The 17,535-nt window shown below is 46.4% G+C and overlaps 1 protein-coding gene and 1 long non-coding RNA gene across 5 annotated transcripts in view; one reads left to right on the top strand and one right to left on the bottom strand.

The window, feature by feature from the left end:
- The window catches only part of ADCY10 (adenylate cyclase 10), an 84,671-nt gene extending 73,653 nt beyond the window's left edge, over positions 1-11,018 (top strand). For all 4 annotated transcript variants that reach the window (XM_077901533.1, XM_077901535.1, XM_077901532.1 and 1 more), the window contains 7 exons: positions 1,636-1,840; positions 1,918-2,014; positions 2,694-2,809; positions 3,635-3,752; positions 5,068-5,263; positions 9,736-9,924; positions 10,500-11,018. In XM_077901533.1, coding sequence (XP_077757659.1) covers positions 1,636-1,840; positions 1,918-2,014; positions 2,694-2,809; positions 3,635-3,752; positions 5,068-5,263; positions 9,736-9,924; positions 10,500-10,661 — 1,083 coding nt within the window. In that variant the 3' untranslated portion in view covers positions 10,662-11,018. The remainder of the gene's footprint in view (positions 1-1,635; positions 1,841-1,917; positions 2,015-2,693; positions 2,810-3,634; positions 3,753-5,067; positions 5,264-9,735; positions 9,925-10,499) is intronic.
- Positions 9,872-16,087, bottom strand: LOC144316083 (uncharacterized). Its single transcript, XR_013381879.1, has 2 exons — positions 14,453-16,087; positions 9,872-13,671 (listed from the first exon to the last, which is right to left on the bottom strand). It is a non-coding gene; the product is annotated as an uncharacterized LOC144316083 (long non-coding RNA).
- Between the last annotated feature and the right edge of the window lie 1,448 nt (positions 16,088-17,535).

Here is a 17,535-nt window from a genome sequence, read left to right as displayed (position 1 = left end):
TTGTTTGCTCCTTTGTTAGTGTATAGCCTGTGTCCACTACTGGCCTGTAAACTCTATGAGAGTGGGGACCTTGTCTGTCACCTTTGTCATATCCTGAGCATCAATAAGAGTGTCTGGCACATTCTCAAGAAATATTTAGTGAATAAAATGTTTTACTTCCCCTTCATATTTGCGAGGTGTCTCTTAAAAACATGGTGGCACTAGGGGACAGGAGACCATAATGGGAAAGCCAAAATTGGAAAGTGAATCAAAAGAGGCTTGTTAACAATGTGGCCATGACTGAGGGCAGAGCAGCCTGGCCAGTGCTCCCCTGGGTGCTCAGAAGCAGATGAGACACTCATTGTTGGATAACAGAAAGACCCAGAATGAGCCCCGAGAGAGTAGTTTCCGGAACTTCACCTATCTGTGGTGTGACCACTGGCAAACCACATAACCTCCAAGCTGTGTATTTTCCCCATAAAGTAAAGCCATTGGACTCTGTGTTCTTGGTCCAGATCCAAGAAGTCCTGGGCTCAGTCACAGCTTTGGACATTTCATTTGCCCGCCGGTCCTCTCCTGGTCTACAATTTCCAGCTGCCCTTCCTTTGTGGTAGCAGCATCTGAAACACAGCCCAGAACAAGAATACAGGAACTTCCTCAGATTGACTTTGTGGTTTAACAAATGCCCCCAGACCTGTCTGTGACACAGACTTTGTGGACTGCTTATTTTGTGTGATTTGAAGAATTCTACAGAAAAAAAAAGTTTTCTCCTAAATGCCTCCCCATGCCTCCCCACTAATGGGGCTTCCTTCTATCATTAGGAACACTTTTTTTTTTTTTTAGCTTTCTCTTCACCTGTCCCTAAGCATTTATATTCTGGGGCAACTTTATCATTTAAAAGAGTTGCTTATAGAGTAAATAACCGACTTCTCAGAAGTCTCTCAATTCAGTTTACAACTACTCTTTCCTCTTTTTAAAAGTAAACAAACCAAACCCACCCTTCTTTTTTGTTAAATAGAAGTATACACACTTGTTATAAAAATTAAACATCACATAAATGTATAAAGTAAAAAGTAAAGTCCCTCTTGTCCCTCAGATTCCTCCCCAGATATGCACCATGGAGTGAGTCCTTCCAGGCTTTTTGCTACGCAATCATATATTCACATATATAAGCCACTGCTCTTATTTTTCACAAAAATTAAAACTCTTATATTTTGCTTAAGGACTCTGTGGATAAGAGGAACCATCGAGCTTGTCCTGGATAATCCAATTAACAGGTGGCAGAAACCCAGTTTAATTTCTGTACCTAAGGGCAGCCCGGGTGGCTCAGCGGTTTAGCACCGCCTTCAGCCCAGGGCCTGATCCTGGAGACCCAGGATCGAGTCCAACATCCAGTCCCACATCTGGGCTCCCTGCATGGAGCCTGCTTCTCTCTCTGCCTGTGTCTCTGCCTCTCTCTGTCTCTCTCTCTCTCTCCCTCATGAATAAATAAATAAAATCTTTAAAAAAAAAATTTCTGTACCTAAGCCCATGCCTTGGCCTAAGGACCAGCTCCATCCTCAATGGACTGGCCAACATTGGGCGATGTCCCCAAGCTTCCTGCTTTGGGTTCCTTCTCAGTTTTGCCACTTCTCTTTTCCACTGCTGCCATTTCAGATCATTAAGGCCTACCTGGACTATTCACTGTACCACCAACTGGCCGGCTACCAGGGTATGTGGTTCAAATATGAAATCATGGCCATGGAACAGATCTCCAGTCTCCCCCTGAAAGACTCAGGCATTGAAATCGTGTCATATGTGGCTGATAAACTGGGCTACACCAAGCTTTTAATGGGTCACTTGGACTTGGCCATTGACTTAGGTAAGTTTGTCTGGGCAAGAAGGGACATGCAGATACAAGTGACACCTTGAAATACACTGGAATTGTTTTCTTCCCAGGATCTCGAGCCCAGAAGATGTGGACACTGCTCCAGAATCCCAACAGACGCTATAGGGTCCTCTGCTGGCTTAGTAAATCTCTCTTCTTGAAAAACAGGTATTTAGCTGAAAGTATTTTCCAAAATTAGAGGGAGGAAGCCATAATAATTGAGCATTCTGGGCACACTTTACCCTGACCATGGGGTGACAAGGGAGTGGGATCTATGGCATGATGTGACTGATAATCATAGTCTTTGGGATACCACTATTTGCATAGCCTTCTTTTTCTTTTAAGATTTTATTATTTTTTTAAAGTAGTCTCTACATCCAATGTGGGCTCAAACTTACAACCCCGAGATGGAGAGTTGTACGCTCCATTGATGGAGCTAGCCAGGCACCCCTGCACAGCAGTCTCTTACATACATCATCCCTAGTTTGTCTACTCTGGTCAGTGACTGGAGGAGAGTCAGCCCATCATCCTGCTGTGGGGAATGGGGTGCTCCACCGGCAGGGGGAGGAAACAGGAAGAGTCTCACAGGGGAGTCAAATGTCCAGAGAAGAGCAGCCAGGAGCAAAGCTCCTGCCAGCTTGGCCCAAATCTGGCTGCCCTGTGATAGACACAGGTCTGTGACAACAGTTTGAGCCAAGAGCCAATTTGAGATTTGGGAGTGGCTTTGAAATCTGTATCAGGACCATATTTGATCTGGAACTCTGGGTAGCATGAAGAGGAGATCATTACTAACCTCCTTCCTCTCCTCCCCAGCACTTCCTAATCTTACCACCTTCCTTTGCCACAGAAACAAGCAACTGGTCCAGGTGCTGGGCTGGCTGTGGGACCTTTCTATAACGGAAGAGCACATCTTTAGCAAAGCATTTTTCTATTTTGTCTGCCTGGACATCATGCTTTATTCTGGTAAATGTGGCTTTGGAATTTACAAGAAATTGGGTATGTGGTATGTGTGTCGGTGTGGTGCTGTGGGGGCTGGGGTCTTGAGACCACTAGGGCTCGGTCTGGAAAGACATATAAGACAGGGAGGGGGAGAGCCTGGTGTAAGAGCTGAGGAGCCATCTGGAAGGTGCAAGGATGGTGAAGGACCAACAAGGAAGAGAATTTAGTTCACAAGAAGCTGCCAGGTTAGCATCTAGATCTATTTACACACAAGTGGTAGTGACAACAATGTTTTACTATGTTTCTTTTACTAGAGTACTTGTTAGCAGAATACATTTAAAAACTTGATGTTTTAGGATGAAGGGTTAAATGGCTAATGAGTCCAGGCCCTGGTAGCTGTTGGAGATTCAGAGAACAAGTTCTGTCCCTATAACTCCTGGTTACACCAAGTAGGCGGCCCTTAGTGTCCATAGTAAACCAGTGGGGCCAAGCTGGGCATTCATTCCCCACCATGTGGTCTTGAAAAGGAATACAGATACTGCTGCCAACAAGGGAATCACCAGTGGGGAGATGGGGAAGTCCAGGGTCCCTCAGGGAGGCCTGGTTTAAACTTCACTCCTGTCTGGTCAATCCTATGGAGTCGTGCCCTGTGTGCATACACTTCCACAAAAGCTGGAACTCTGTGAACACAGGGCAGTGTGCTCACAAAGTGGTTGCCATCCACTGGACAATTCATAAAGTCAACAGAGACTCTGGCCTCTCCCCACAGTGGGAAACCTGCCTGGGAGCTACTAGGCCAGAACAGGACCACCCCAACCCACCACCCAGGCTCTCCTATTTCTGTTTTAGGCTTTGTTTATAAGACATTTGAAGAATGTTTGGAATTCATATACCAAAATGAAGACAACAGAATCCTCAAATTCCAAAGTGGAATCCTCCTGGGACTTTACTCCAGTGTTGCTATCTGGTAACAATGTGTTTGCATATCACTAAACTCCCAAATTAGAAAATGTTGAATCCTGAATAAGAGTCTTATGATATTAAAAAAAAAAAAAAAGAAAGAAAGAAAAGATAGAAAGAAAAGAATTTATAATTTATACTTGAGACAGCTATATCTGAAAGGCACCTGGGGGGTCACCTAGTTCATCCCCCTCCAGCAAGACCACCTCAGGTGCACTCAGCGCTACAAGCATTTACTACATCCAAACCATGGCACAGTAACACAGAGAGGAGTAAGAGTATTTGCTTTGGAGGTGTGTCTTGGTGTTTGAGGGAGACTCATAAACAGCACCACTTGCCCACCCACCGCCCCAATCAAGATGGAATTATGTTGAAAAACATTGTTGCTGGAACTGATGTGGGAGGGTGTGGCTTATGTGTGCAAGTAGGTGGGCTTCCTACTTTTGAAACCCAGTATTAACCTTGCCCACTTGGCAGCAGGAAGTTCTGGAAAACTGCAGTTCTCCCCCTTCAAGAAAGACCTCTTTCCACCACATGGTGGAGAGAAGAGCTACCAGAAGCTCCCACCCTATGGGCCTCACTGCCCCTCAGGCTAGAGAGGCCAGGTACCGGGCTCCACCTGCCTACCTCCTTCCCCAGTCACCAATAAGCCGTTCTCCCTCCTTTTTTTTTTTTTTTTTTAAGGTTTTATTTATTCATGAGAGACAGAGAGAGATAGAAACATAGGCAGAGGGAGAAGCAGGCTGCTGTGGGGAGCCCAATGTGGAACTGGATCCTGGATCCTGGGATCCGGAGCTGAAGGCAGACACTCAACTACTGAGCCACCCAGACATCCCTTGTTAACACTTGTTGACACAGATTCCTGGCCCCATCTCCAGAGTGTCTGATTCCTCAGACTTGTCTTGGACCAACAAGTCTGCATTTCTAAGGGACATCCAGGTGACGCTGGTGATCCTCATCTGTAGCCCACACTTTGAGTAGCACTGGCCTAGGCCATCTCCCTTTGGAAGTGGAGCAATTTCTTCAAGCTCTAGAATGTATAGCTCCAAATGTCTAAGATCCTTCACTTTATTTAGTTTCCAAAGAGTTAAACAAGTGGTTGCTAATATTACCTGAGCATTCCCCAGGATTCTGCTTGTCTCAAACCATCAAAAAATTCTATTCTTGTCCTGCTCCATATCGCATCCTTCCCAAACCAGGGAGTGGGCGGCAGGTTTCTGGGCCTGGGTACCAGGCACTCTACTTGCAGAGAGACCCATTTCTGAACCTCAGCTCATTCCAAGGGCAGCTCTGATTTGTGTTCTTCTTCTGTGATGGCACAGGTATGCCAGGCTCCAGGAATGGGACAACTTTCACATATTTTCCAATAGAGCTAAAAACTTAGTGTCAAGAAGAACACCGACCGCTCTATACTATGAGGGCATCAGTAGGTACATGGAGGGACAAGTTCTCTACCTTCAAAAGCAGATTGAAGATCAATCTGAAAATGCTCAGGATAGTGGAGTCGAGCTACTCAAGGTAAGCCCAGGACAGACCACTCCTTAAGTGGATTTCTGTCTGCCTCCTTCCGATAATTTTCTTGGATTCCAGAATTTATATGTTTATAGTACAAATTCTTAAGATAACTCCTTCTCCCCAGATTAGAAGAAAATACAAATTGCCCACAACCTTACTTCTCAGAGATAACCTCTTTTTACCTACAGAGACACCACTGCTTGAGTTTTTTTTCTGTATGCACACAGGCACACATTTCTATTTTTTAAACATGCTACCAAATAAAATATATTGTGAATAATTTCATGCCAGTAGATTGTTTTCTATACCATGAGTTAAAAAGAAGCATAGTATTTTCTCTTATAGATAAATCTCATAGATCTTGTTAGACGATATGCCAAACTGTTCTGGGACAGAAATTTTTTGTAGCATTTTATTCTTGTTCCTGTGAACATCTTGATAGGTTAAGTCTTTGCACGAGGAAATTTAAATTGTTCAGCTGACCTTAAATGTGTCTCTCTCCTTTTTTTTTTTTTTTTTAAGATTTTGTTTATTTATTTGACAGAGAGAGAAAGTACACAAGAAGGCAGAGCAGCAGGCAGAGGGAGAGATGAGAAGCAGACTCCCCACTGAGCAGGGAACCCAATGCAGGGCTTGATCCCAGGACCCCAGGATCACGACCCAAACCAAAGGCAGATGCTAAACTAACTGAACTACCCAGGCACCCCCTGAATGTGTCTTTTAAGTTAACTTCTTAAAAGAAACTTGTAAAATGCATCTTCAAACACTTCAGTATAAGCATTACAGAATGCATATCTTCCACTCCCTGAACAAAATTGTGCTGAGTGCAAAAATCCATACATCAATAAAATATTCAGCTGATATGTAGTAACCACCAGGTACAGCAGCAGGAGTACAAGGCAGGAACAAATTACACCTGCTATTGGCTCTAGGCTTACAGCCGAGATGGGGCAAGCCCTCCAAGGGAGCAAACGGCTGGATCTCCTGTATTGACTTGACGCTTGTTTGCCTTGTTCACTTAAAAACTAAGTACGGGGCAGCCCAGGTGGCTCAGTGGTTTAGCGCCACCTTCAGCCCAGGGTGGATTCCTGGAGACCCGGGATCAAGTCCCACATTGGGCTCCCTGCATGGAGCCTGCTTCTCCCTCTGCCTGTGTCTCTGCCAATCTCTCTGTGTGTCTCTCATGAATGAATAAATAAAATCTTAAAAAAAAAAAAAGACTAAGCACAGGTGTATTAGTTTTCTATTGCTGGGTCCCCACTTAGCACAACTAACAGCTTACATAACACAAACCTTTTATCTCACAGTTTGGCAGATCAGAAGTCTGGACAGGCTTATCTGGGTTCTCTGCTTAGGGGTCTTAGAAATCTTTAAAATCAAGATGTTGACCAAACTACTTTCTCATGATCTAGGGAAGAATCTGCTCACAGGGGGCACCTGGGTGGCTCAGTTGGTTAAGCATCTGCCTTTGGTTTAGGTCATGATCCCGGAGTCTCTGAGTCCTGAGCAAGGAGTCTGCTTCTCCCTCTCCCTCTGCCCCTCCGCCTGCTCCTTCTCTCTCCTCTCTCTCTTTCTCTCAAATAAATAAAATCTTTAAAAAAAGAAAAGAAAAGAAACTGCTTACAGGTTCCTTAAGTTTGTAAGCAGAATCCAGATGCTGAAAATTTAGGAGTGTCCCTATTTCAGAGATGTTAAAATATTTCAAAACAAGGCATCCTGGGACTTCAAGGCACCTTAAAGTCTATAGCTCTTTTATTTTTTTTTTAAGATTTTATTTATTTGTTCATGAGAGACACACAGAGAGAGGTAGAGGGAGAAGCAGGCTCCTTGAAGGGAGACTGATGAAGGACTCGAATCCCAGGACCCCAGCATCATGACCTGACCCAAAGGCAAACACTCAACTGCTGAGCCACCCAGACATCCCTATAGTAGCTTCTTTAATCTTGAGAACCTCATTAGGAGGGAGGTCCTTTTTCCAACTGCAGAGAGCCTTCCATCTGCCCAGGTAGGAGCCTTGAGCTACCATACTCACACAACACCCATGTGTCTCTTCCTGCAACTTGTTCACACCACTTATAGGTCATTGTCAGCACCGCTTAGAGATATGTACTCTTTGCCATAGAGCATGTGTTTATTATTTCTGATACATAAAGCATTCTACTGACTCACACTCAGGAATTGCTTGGTTTTATAAAAAACATTATTTCATTTCATGTAATTATTATGTATTATTTCGTTTCATGTAATTATTATGTAATTTCATGTAATTTGATAGAGTAAATGTCTTTCCTTGAGTTGAAAGAATGACCTATGTGGGATTTGAGACATGCTTAACTCCATGTTGGTCAGAAAAAATAGGGGAGGCACCTGGGTGGCTCAGTTGATTAAGCGTCTGACTTTGGCTGGAGTCATGATCTCAGGGTCCTGGAAGCAGGACCTCTCCCTCTGCCTGCTGATCCTCCTGCTAGTGTGTACTCTCTCTGTTCAAATAAATAAATAAGTAATCTTTTTTTTTAAATAGGTTTGTTTGTTTTTTACCATATTACACATGATTTATTCAAACATTCTTTTTTTTTTCCTTCCAAATGCCAGGCACATTGCATATGACAAGTGAACTGGCTGTCATTATCTTTTTTAAATATTGATTACTAATAAAGGTGTGCCACACTTTTGGCCAAAGTGATATTATGAAAATCCAGATAGATAAACTAGCAGGTGCTGAAAAGAAACACATCTTTATTTAATGAGTAGTAAAGTGATAAAACTCACCCATCCCAAAGACAGAGTACAGGTTAAAAATAGAGTAGGTACTCCTGGGTTACAATAAAGATGAGAAAAATATTGTCTCTGCACTCAAGGACTTTGTGATTTACCGAGTTAGAAAAGTATGTGGGGGAGGGGGCCCAGGGCTGGGAAGGCTAGGTAGAGGATGCTGGGGGAACGTGGGAGCACACGTGAAGAGCCCACTGTAAGCTCTCCCACAGGACACAGAACAATGTCTTGTTCACAGTAGGTTTCATTTCTTAAATAACTGATGAATGAAATAGACATGGAACAGATTGGTCAGGAAAACTCAATGTTCAACTCCGTTTCTATAATACTGAAGTAAATACAATAAGATACTGTTTCATTGATTATCAAATTAGCAAAGACATGAAAGAAGACACATTCATACTCCGAAAGACTCCCATAAACTTTCTGGGAGCATTCTGGCAAAATATCTTTAAAATATGCACATCAGTTAATTCTCTTCCTGGGAATTATCCTAAGGAAAAATCTGATGGCAAAGAAAAAACTTATCTATGAAGGTATTAATCTTGGGTTTATAACATTAAAAAACTAGGAGAAAATGAAAACTATATATACTTCACAAAGAAGACTTTGGTTGAGTCAGAAATGGTGCATTTAAACATTGGGATATTTGACATAAAAATTCTGAATCTCTGACTCTTCTTTTAAAAACTGTAATGTTGGGACGCCTGGGTGGTTCGTGGTTGAGCATCTGCCTCTGGCCCAGAGCATGATCCTGGGATCTGGGATTGAGTCCTGCATTGGGCTCCTTGCGGGGAGCCTGCTTCTCCCTCAGTCTGTGTCTCTACCTCTCTCTCTCTCTCAATCTGTGTCTCTCATGGATAAATAAATAAAAATATTTAAAACAAAGAAACAAACAAACACAAAAAACTGGAGTACCTGGTGACTCTAAGCCCACAGTCCTAAAGTAGGGCAGCCTTTGGCTGGAATTGACAGGTGACACTTGATAGGCCACATCTTCTCTAGTATGACATAATCCCCTCTCCTTCTTATCATGTTACATCCAGCCTGCTTATTTTTGTTGTTGTTTTAGAGAGAGAGAGAAAGGCAAAGAAATAAGTGGGAAAGCATGGACCCAAATATTAAAAGTATTTCTCCATCCTAGGCTTATGGGTAATTCTTAGTCTATACTTTTTTCCCTGAATTTTGAACAATAACTATATTGCCTTGCTAATCAAAAAAAAATTTTTTAAGATTATTTATTTATTTATTTATTTATTTATTTGAGAGAGAAAGAGGGAGCGAGCATGAGCAGGGGTGGGGGGGTGGTGAGGAACAGAAGGAGAGGAAGAAGCAGACTCCTCACTGAGCAGGAAGCCCAGTGTGTGTGTGGAGATGGGGGAGGCTCGACTCCAGGACCCCAAGATCATGACCTGGCTGGAAGGGAGATGCTTAACCGACTGAGTCACCCAGACACCCCTGAAAATATTTTTTTTTTAATGTGGTTGCAGAGAAGAGTAGTAAGCCCATCCATATCACATTCTTGGTCTGAGGCTACTTCACTTGACATGTGTCACCATACAAGGTGACATGTACGTATGTCTCTGTAATACACTTTTTCATTTGATTGCTTAAATCTTTGAAATGTTCCAAATCATCTGCAGAGGAAAAATCTTTGTGGCCAAGGACTAATTTCTGACTCAGATATGCTGTTTTTCCTTTAGAACTTGGAGAGTCTAGTGGCTCAGAATACCACTGGTCCTGTCTTCTACCCAAGGCTCTACCACCTGATGGCCTATGTCTGTATACTAATGGGAGACGGGCAGAACTGTGACCTCTTCCTGAACACAGCCATACAGCTCTGTGAAACACAGGGGAATGTGCTGGAGAAATGCTGGCTGAGCATGAACAAAGTATGTACCATCATCCAGCAAGCCAGGATGGGGATGCCCACCCTTCTAAGGAAGCCCCAGAAACCTATTGCCTAGTAGGTTTCCCCAAGCATGGAAGACCATCACAGGCCTTTCTGGACTCTTCCTGAAAGGGGTTAGAGATCCATAGTTCGGGTGTGTGTGCCGTCTCTTCCCCTTCAAGTTCCCATAGAATCTCCCTCACATTCATATCTGCTTCAGGAAGATCTCTGCCCCATCATTGTGGCCCTCAGCACTCTCTACATTGTGTTATGTTGCTATGCATGTCTTTCCTCCCCCTTGAGAACGTGAACTCTTAGAAGGCAAAAATCACACGTAGCAACCAGCACCCCACCTTGCACTCAGTATTTGTTGAACAAGTGAATGGATGTGTGCTTATATGTGTTTATTTAAAGAATCGTGTCAGCATCTGAGTTTGGGCAGCAAAATTCAACATTTTGTCAGTGGGTTCACTCAGTTTTGAAAGCTGGACACTGGAACCAGTCCTGTATGAGATCAACCTTGGTCACACAAGTTGAAGAGCACTAATTAATCCTTTGCCTTCTCCCTACTCGCAGGATTGGTGGTACTCAAGCTCTGAGTTAACAGAAAACCAATGGCTTAAAACAATCTCGAGTCTCCCATCATGGGAAAAAATTGTATCTGACAAGGTAAAGATGCAGGATATTCAGAGAAACAAATTCCTGATGAGAATTAATATCCTGGACGATCCTTTCTAACATTTCATGAAAGAGGACAAAGATTTCAGGAAGACTCCTTCTCTTGCGATTATCCATTATTAACCTTTCCTCATAGCCGGCACCCCCCGGGTCCCTGCACATTCTCTTCTGTTCCAGACACAGAACCAAATACACTGGTTTCTTCCCTCTTCCTAGAGGGTCAGACAGGATCGGCAGGGTCATGCTTACTCTCTCCCAGTTTTATACAAACTGCCTTTGGCTCTCATTTTCAACTTGACCTGTTCATTTTGACCCATGCAAAATGTGTGTCCTGTGGAAAAATATCAATATCAAAATGGTATGTGTTGTGACAGATACATTTCTAGTTAATATATTAAACTGAAAATGTTATTTTTACATGTCTAGTTGTTCCACTTTTTGTAGCACCATATTGCAAATGGCAAATTCTTCTCTTGGTCTGTAAGGGCAAGATTTGAAAAGACACATTTTTTAAAAAGATTTTATTTATTCATGAGAGAGAGAGACAGAGAGGCAGAGACATAAGCAGAGTCCATGCAGGGACCCTGATGCAGAATTCGATCCCGGGACTCCAGAATCGTGTCCGGGGCCAAAGGCAGGTGCTAAACCACTGAGCCACCTAGGGATCCCCTGAAAAGACACATTTTTGTGGTGCCTGATTGTAGCTTTCACATGCATCAAGTATCTGTGGAAATAGATTTTTTTTTAAGATTTTATTTATTTATTCATAGAGAGAGGCAGAGACACAGGCAGAGGGAGAAGCAGGCTCCACGCAGGGAGCCCGGCGTGGGACTCGATCCCAGGTCTCCAGGATCACACCCCAGGCTGCAGGCGGCGCCAAACCGCTGAGCCACCGGGGCTGCCCTGTGGAAATAGATTTTTTTAAGTTGAAATACTAGTAATTCTGATGCATGTACATGTACATGCTTAGAGTTAAATCTGTTTTATTTAAGGAAGCAATAGCATTCAACTTCATTTCCCAGATATTGGAGCCACGTGTTCCAGACTGCCCCAGAGCCACGTGTAGTCACTGTCTCCCTTTGTTGGCAGACAGAACAGTTCTGGGTGGCATTTTGTGCCTCTGAGGGCATAGATGTAATCCCTGTAGACACAGGCCACCTCTGCACTGCCATAGTTCCCTGTGCTGGCTCCTTCCATGGACCAGGGGACCCTCTTGTGCAGGTGCACCAGGATTTCCATTTGTTGATTCCAGTCCTCTTCTGAGCCCAGAAGGAGGTTCTCCTGATGGACCCACATGTCCTGCTTTAAGGCATACCTTGATCTCTCATACTGACTTCCACAGGCAGTGACACCATCCAGGGGTTTCTTTAGTAAGCCAGCATTTCATTGTCCTGCAAAAAGCAAGGGTGTGTATTTCTCATCCTGGTAACACAACTGGGTTCCACAGAGGCCTGGTGGCCTGACAAGGTGGGAAGAACAGCAACCCAGGAAATTACAGCATTAAGTCTCAAGGCAAGCTCTGCCCACACATGCTTTTTTCCTGTGGCTCATTACCTAGCCTCCCTGGTTCAGTGCATGGGTGTGAGGGTCGCAGAAGACGATGGAGGTAAAATTGGAAATGACGACACATCATACAAGTAAAAAAAATTAGTAGTATTAGGCTGATGATTGATTTTAAAAATAAATACATCAAAGAGTAACTTTCCTGTAAGTATCATCCCCTTCAAAGTTGTTATTCTGGAAGTTGCATACTTCTCTCATGGTGCTACATAAAAATTACTTGCTTTCTAACTGCCTTCATTATTTAGTGTATCATTCATCTTATTCATTCACTTATTTACTCATCCGGCTAACATGCCTTGACTAATCACCACGTACCAGGGACTGATGAAGGAGTGGAGTTATGATTTAAAAGACATAAAAGACCAACCCTTGACCTAGGCAAGCTCATAAATCCATTAGAGGAAGCAGGTACCCCAGCAAAGCTCGCTGAGCCAGACGTGCCCTGATCAGAACAGAGTGTAGAGCAGCATTTTGGTTACATTGTCCCTTCCTAGAGGAGTTGAAGGTGGGAGGGGGTGTAGGACAGCCTGGCCGTGCAGGAGGGACCACAGGCTGGAGCACTGCTTGGCCAACAGAAAAGAGCTGTTTGGAGCTTGCCAGAGATGTAGGCCACGGGTCTAGGGGACCCACAGGTCCTGCCAGCGTCCCTGGTCGGGTCGGGCTGCGGCTCCGCCTCCGGCCGGCGGCACGGGCGGGGGCGCTCCCCTCTCGGGCCAGCAGGGGGCAGCACCGCCTCCGGCCGGGGCCGCCGCCCGAAGCCGACGTTCTGGTCCAGGCCCGCGCCGGCGCCTTGGGTCCCCGGGAGCCGCTTCTGCTTGCTCGACGGCCGCCCTCCTCTCCTGCAGCCACGTCGCTGGAGAACGTGGACTCGGCTTAGACCTCCTTTGAGGAGAAAGCACTTCAGGAGCAGACGGGAATGAGAAGACATGATACAGCCTTTAAAAAAACAAAAGCAAAAACAAACAAACATGAGCCTTTGACCTCCGCCCTGAGGTCCGGGAAGTCCTGGAGCGCAGGGCCTCTCCTCCTCCTCCACCTGCAGAGCCGAGCCCGCGCCGGCGCCGGGGCAGACAGGACGCGCTCGGAGGTGCTTGCGGACTGATGCATTTTCATTTGATCATCTCAAGTTCACTCTCACAGGCACCCACCTCGAGGACGAGCAACCTAGGTGGACCCCCTGCAGATGAACGAAAGTTACTTAACATCAATTGCGGTGGCCAGGCTCTGCGCTGGGGCTGGGGCTCCAAGGACTGTCTGCAGGGTGCTCACTAGATTGCATCTACTGCCGGTTGCTAGCTTTGTGTCCTTGGGCAAGCTAACCTCTACCTGTGGCAGTTCCCTTGCTTTAAAATAGGGATGATGTGGGCGCCTGGGTGGCTCTAGGAGGTTAAGCACCTGCCTTTGGCTCAGGTCATGATCCCAGGGTCCATGGGGCTCCCTGCTCCGTGGCCAGTCTGCTTCTCCCACTCCCTCTGTCTGCTGCTCCCTTTGCTTGTGCTCCCTCTCTCTGTCAAATAAACAAATAAAATCTTTTAAAAAAAAATAGGGATGATAATAGTATCTACCTTTGATATGGTTAATCCAGGTAAGGCACTCAGAATTCTGCAGAGGGAACAAATGGGCAATTAAAATTCAAAATTATGGAGGGGAACACACAGGGTTTACGGGAGGGCAAAACGGAGAGGCATGCACCCTGATGTGGTTTTACAAGTTTCCAGGAAGCTTCCTGGAAGAAGAAATCGTATTTAGCCAGGGGAAGACTTCCAGCTGGGACGTGGTATCCAGTGCCGTGGAGAGCCGGGTCCTCCCACTTGGTCTGAACGGAGCTCTGCTGAGCCAGGCATGTGGGAGGCCGGTGGGATCTGGGTGGACCAGGCGGCTTCCAGGTTGGGACCTTAACCTGCCAGCACCACAGGAGGCGCTGACTTTCCTGAGGAAGTGCGGAGACCACCACATTTCTGTTTTAGAAAGACCACCCCTTTGTAGAGCAGGGCTGGAAGGGAGCTGCCCACCCGAAGATTGGGAGGCAGTGACTGTTGCAAGCCTGGAATGGAGGTGGTCTGCAGTAGAGCGGGGGCAGTGGAGACAGAAGTAAAGTCTTTGATTGGAGAAATGCCAGAAGATGCAGAACAGAGATCAGAGATTGGCTTTCCAAGGAGGATGCTCAAAGTAATATCTAGGGAGAAGCCTTCCCAGAACTCGCTAAATGGACTATTAGATCACTCCGGCTCCCATCTGCCCCAACCCCAGCGCCCTCAGGATCACCTGCTTGCAACCCAGCTTCCCACCTCTTCGTGGTGCGGATCACTGCTCATCTGGAGTCTTCGGTCTCCAGCCCCTGCCAGTCACGATATTCTGCCCAAGGCCTTCCCTAGTCTCCCCAGCCCTCCTCAGACCCTCCTGACCAGTGTCCTTCCCTCTGCTGCTGAAAATCCGGCTGCTTTTCCATGACTGAGCTCTGAAATAGCCACGTATTAACAGCTCCCGTGATTTCAGATGGCCACCCCCACCAACTGGTGGGGTGAGCTTGCTAACCTGCAAGTTCCTGTGTGCCACTCCTCTGCGTAAAACCCGATTTGCCTGCAGGACAACATCCCAGCTAAGAAACTGGGACTGCAAGTCTTCAAGGCCTGGCTCCCTGCCAGATCCCATGCGGCAATCACTTCAGCCTCTCTCTCCCTTCCTGCACCTTTGGGCTCTTCCCTCAAACTGGAATGGCCTTCACCGGTCTCCTGTGATCATGTGTGTGGCACAACGGACTGAACAGCTGCCAGTTCCTGCATGGTCTTCACCAGCGCTGGCCAACAGAACTTTCTGTGAGGAAGAAAATGTTCTATCTCTGCACTGTCCAATACTTTCCAAAATCACATGTGGCTATTGAGCACTTGAAATGTGGTCAGTGGGACCCCTGGGTGGCTCAGCAGTTTAGCGCCGCTTTCAGCCCAGTCTGTGATCCTGGAGACCCGAGATCCAGTCCTGCGTCAGGCTCCCTGCATGGACCCTGCTTCTCCCTCTGCCTGTGTCTCTGCCTCTCTCTCTGTGTGTGTCTCTCATGAATAAATAAAATAAAATCTTAAAAAAAAATGTGGTTAGTGTGACTGAGGATCTGAATTTTAAATTCTACTTAATTTCAAATTTAAATGTAAATGGCTGTATGTGGCCACTGACTACCATATGGGACAGTGCAATAACTTCATTAACCTTAACATGCCAAAGCAGAACCACTGAAAGTTGAATCGGGACATTTCTATAGCAAAGAATAATACCAGCGTGGATCAGAGGGGAGGTATTAACATATTAAGAGAAAATGTATCATGCTGGATAGGCTAAACCTCTTATCAATATGTATTTCTCCTAGGTGCCTGGGTAGCTCAGTTGGTTAAGCCTCTGCCTTTGGCTCAGGTCATGATCCCAGGGTCCTGGGATCAAGTCCCACTTCCTGAGATCAACTTCCTGGGATCCAGTCTCACTTTCTGGGATCAAGTTCTGCATCAAGCTCTCTGCTCAGTGGGGAGCCTGCTTCTCCCTCTCCTGCTCTCTAAAGTGTGCTTTTTTTCTCTCTCAAATAAATAAAATCTTTTTTTTTTTTTTTTTTTTTTTTAAAGAATGTATTTCTCTATTTTAAGTCCAGGATGCCAAGCTAGTGGCAGACAGCAGATCTGGTGTTAGTCTAAGGCCCAGGTCATTCGCTGGCGGGACTGCTTTCTACTTCCATCCCTCCCTGTCAGAAGCGCAGGGACTGCATTTGCAGTGACTTCAATGCGCGCCTGCTGACCTGGAGGAGGAGGAGGCAGGCAGGTAACCCTGGAAGAATCCTAAGATTGAAAAGCTTGAAATGAATTGAAATAGACAAAATGTACAACAGGAACCCAAATCTTGCACTTTCTCCCATGGTATGTTTTGGAGAGGACGGGGAAGGCGGCCAGTTCTTTCCAGCCAGGTATGAACTCTCTTCCTGTCCCCCCCCCCCCCCCCGCACCCCGGGAGGGCTTCCTGGTCTCTTGCTCAACCTCACGTAGCCAACATGAAGCCGTTAGCCCAGCCTCCGTCTCCGAGGGCCTGCGTGTCCTGGGGTGTCCCGCGTTAGAGCGATTCATTGCGCCCTCTGCGCGCTCCTGCCCGGGGACTCAGTGCCGGGTGGCCCGCAGACATCCTCTGGGACCAAAATCCAGGAGCAAGCTTTGCCAAAATACTCCTCCCTCTGGCAGAGCAACTGCCTTCGGGAATGGCTTCCACGAACTAGGGGTGGTGGAGGGGAGGTGGGCGGGGGTGGGGGTGCCTGGGTGGCGGGCACTGAGGGGGGCACTTGACGGGATGAGCACTGGGTGTTATTCTGTATGTTGGTGAATTGAACACCAATGAAAAATAAATTTATTAAAAAAAAAAAAAAAAGAATGGCTTCCACGTAGAAAAGGCCGGGCTCTACCCAAATGGGAGCGTCTGGACACGTTATCAACACGCCCTGCGGGTGCCGCGGCTTCTGCTGGGGCCGGCCCGCAAGAGCAAGGGCAGGGTGTTTTGGTTGGGTTTTTTTTATTTTTTTTTATTTTTTTTTTTTTTTTTTGCGCAATGTTCCACATTCCTCTGGGTCTGTTGTACATTTTAAGAGTCCCTACAAAATAAGTTAAACATTTATGTTTCTTTTTTATCTCGTTGAAAGAAACTCTGTAATTAAAAAAATAACCCTATTCAAAGCCGGAGAAAGAACCAAGAATGGGTCTAGATTCAAAGCTCAGCGTCCTCGGAGTCCGCAGCAGGGCAAGGCAAGCCTCAGGGCTTCGGCCAGCCGCCTTGGCTTTGCCCTGTCGCCCACTCCCTCCGCAGATCTGGGCACGGGGGCAGGGGGGACTCCACGTGTGTCAGCCACCGCGCCGGAGGGCAGGGCTCAGGGCTCGAAAGCAAAACGGGAAGAGTAAACCTGCCAGACTTCCTCTTCCAACGGTCGAGGTAAGAAAGAAAAAAAGATCCCAGCCCTCCAGCCCTTCCCGGTGCTTGGGAGCCCCCAGGCCGGTCAGGGAAGGGGCGGCTGCGGGACAATCAAACCCAAGCCTGAGCCAAGAAGGGACAATAGTTTCAACATCCTGTTTGCAGAAGGAAACGGAAGCTGGAAGCAGCGGCTCCTCTGGGACCCCGCGGCTTGAAAGGTTTGGGTTTCCTTCCCTGTAAACACAGCCGGGCCCCTGCAGGTGCTAGGGCTCCCGCCTGCCTTCTGTACCCCACTCCCCCATGCTCTGCGGCCAGGCTGCCAGCCCGAAGGCTCTCGGAAGGACGTGATGGGGGAGGCGAGTTTAGCAGCTGCCACTGTCCCCCTCAGATCCCGTTTCCAAGGGGCCAGAGGACTCGTCCCATCCTGCGCTGCCTCCCCGTAGTT

This window comes from Canis aureus, chromosome 6 (genome assembly GCF_053574225.1).
Source record: "Canis aureus isolate CA01 chromosome 6, VMU_Caureus_v.1.0, whole genome shotgun sequence".
Classification (NCBI taxonomy): domain Eukaryota; kingdom Metazoa; phylum Chordata; class Mammalia; order Carnivora; family Canidae; genus Canis; species Canis aureus.
This window is presented reverse-complemented; position numbering and strand designations above follow the sequence as displayed.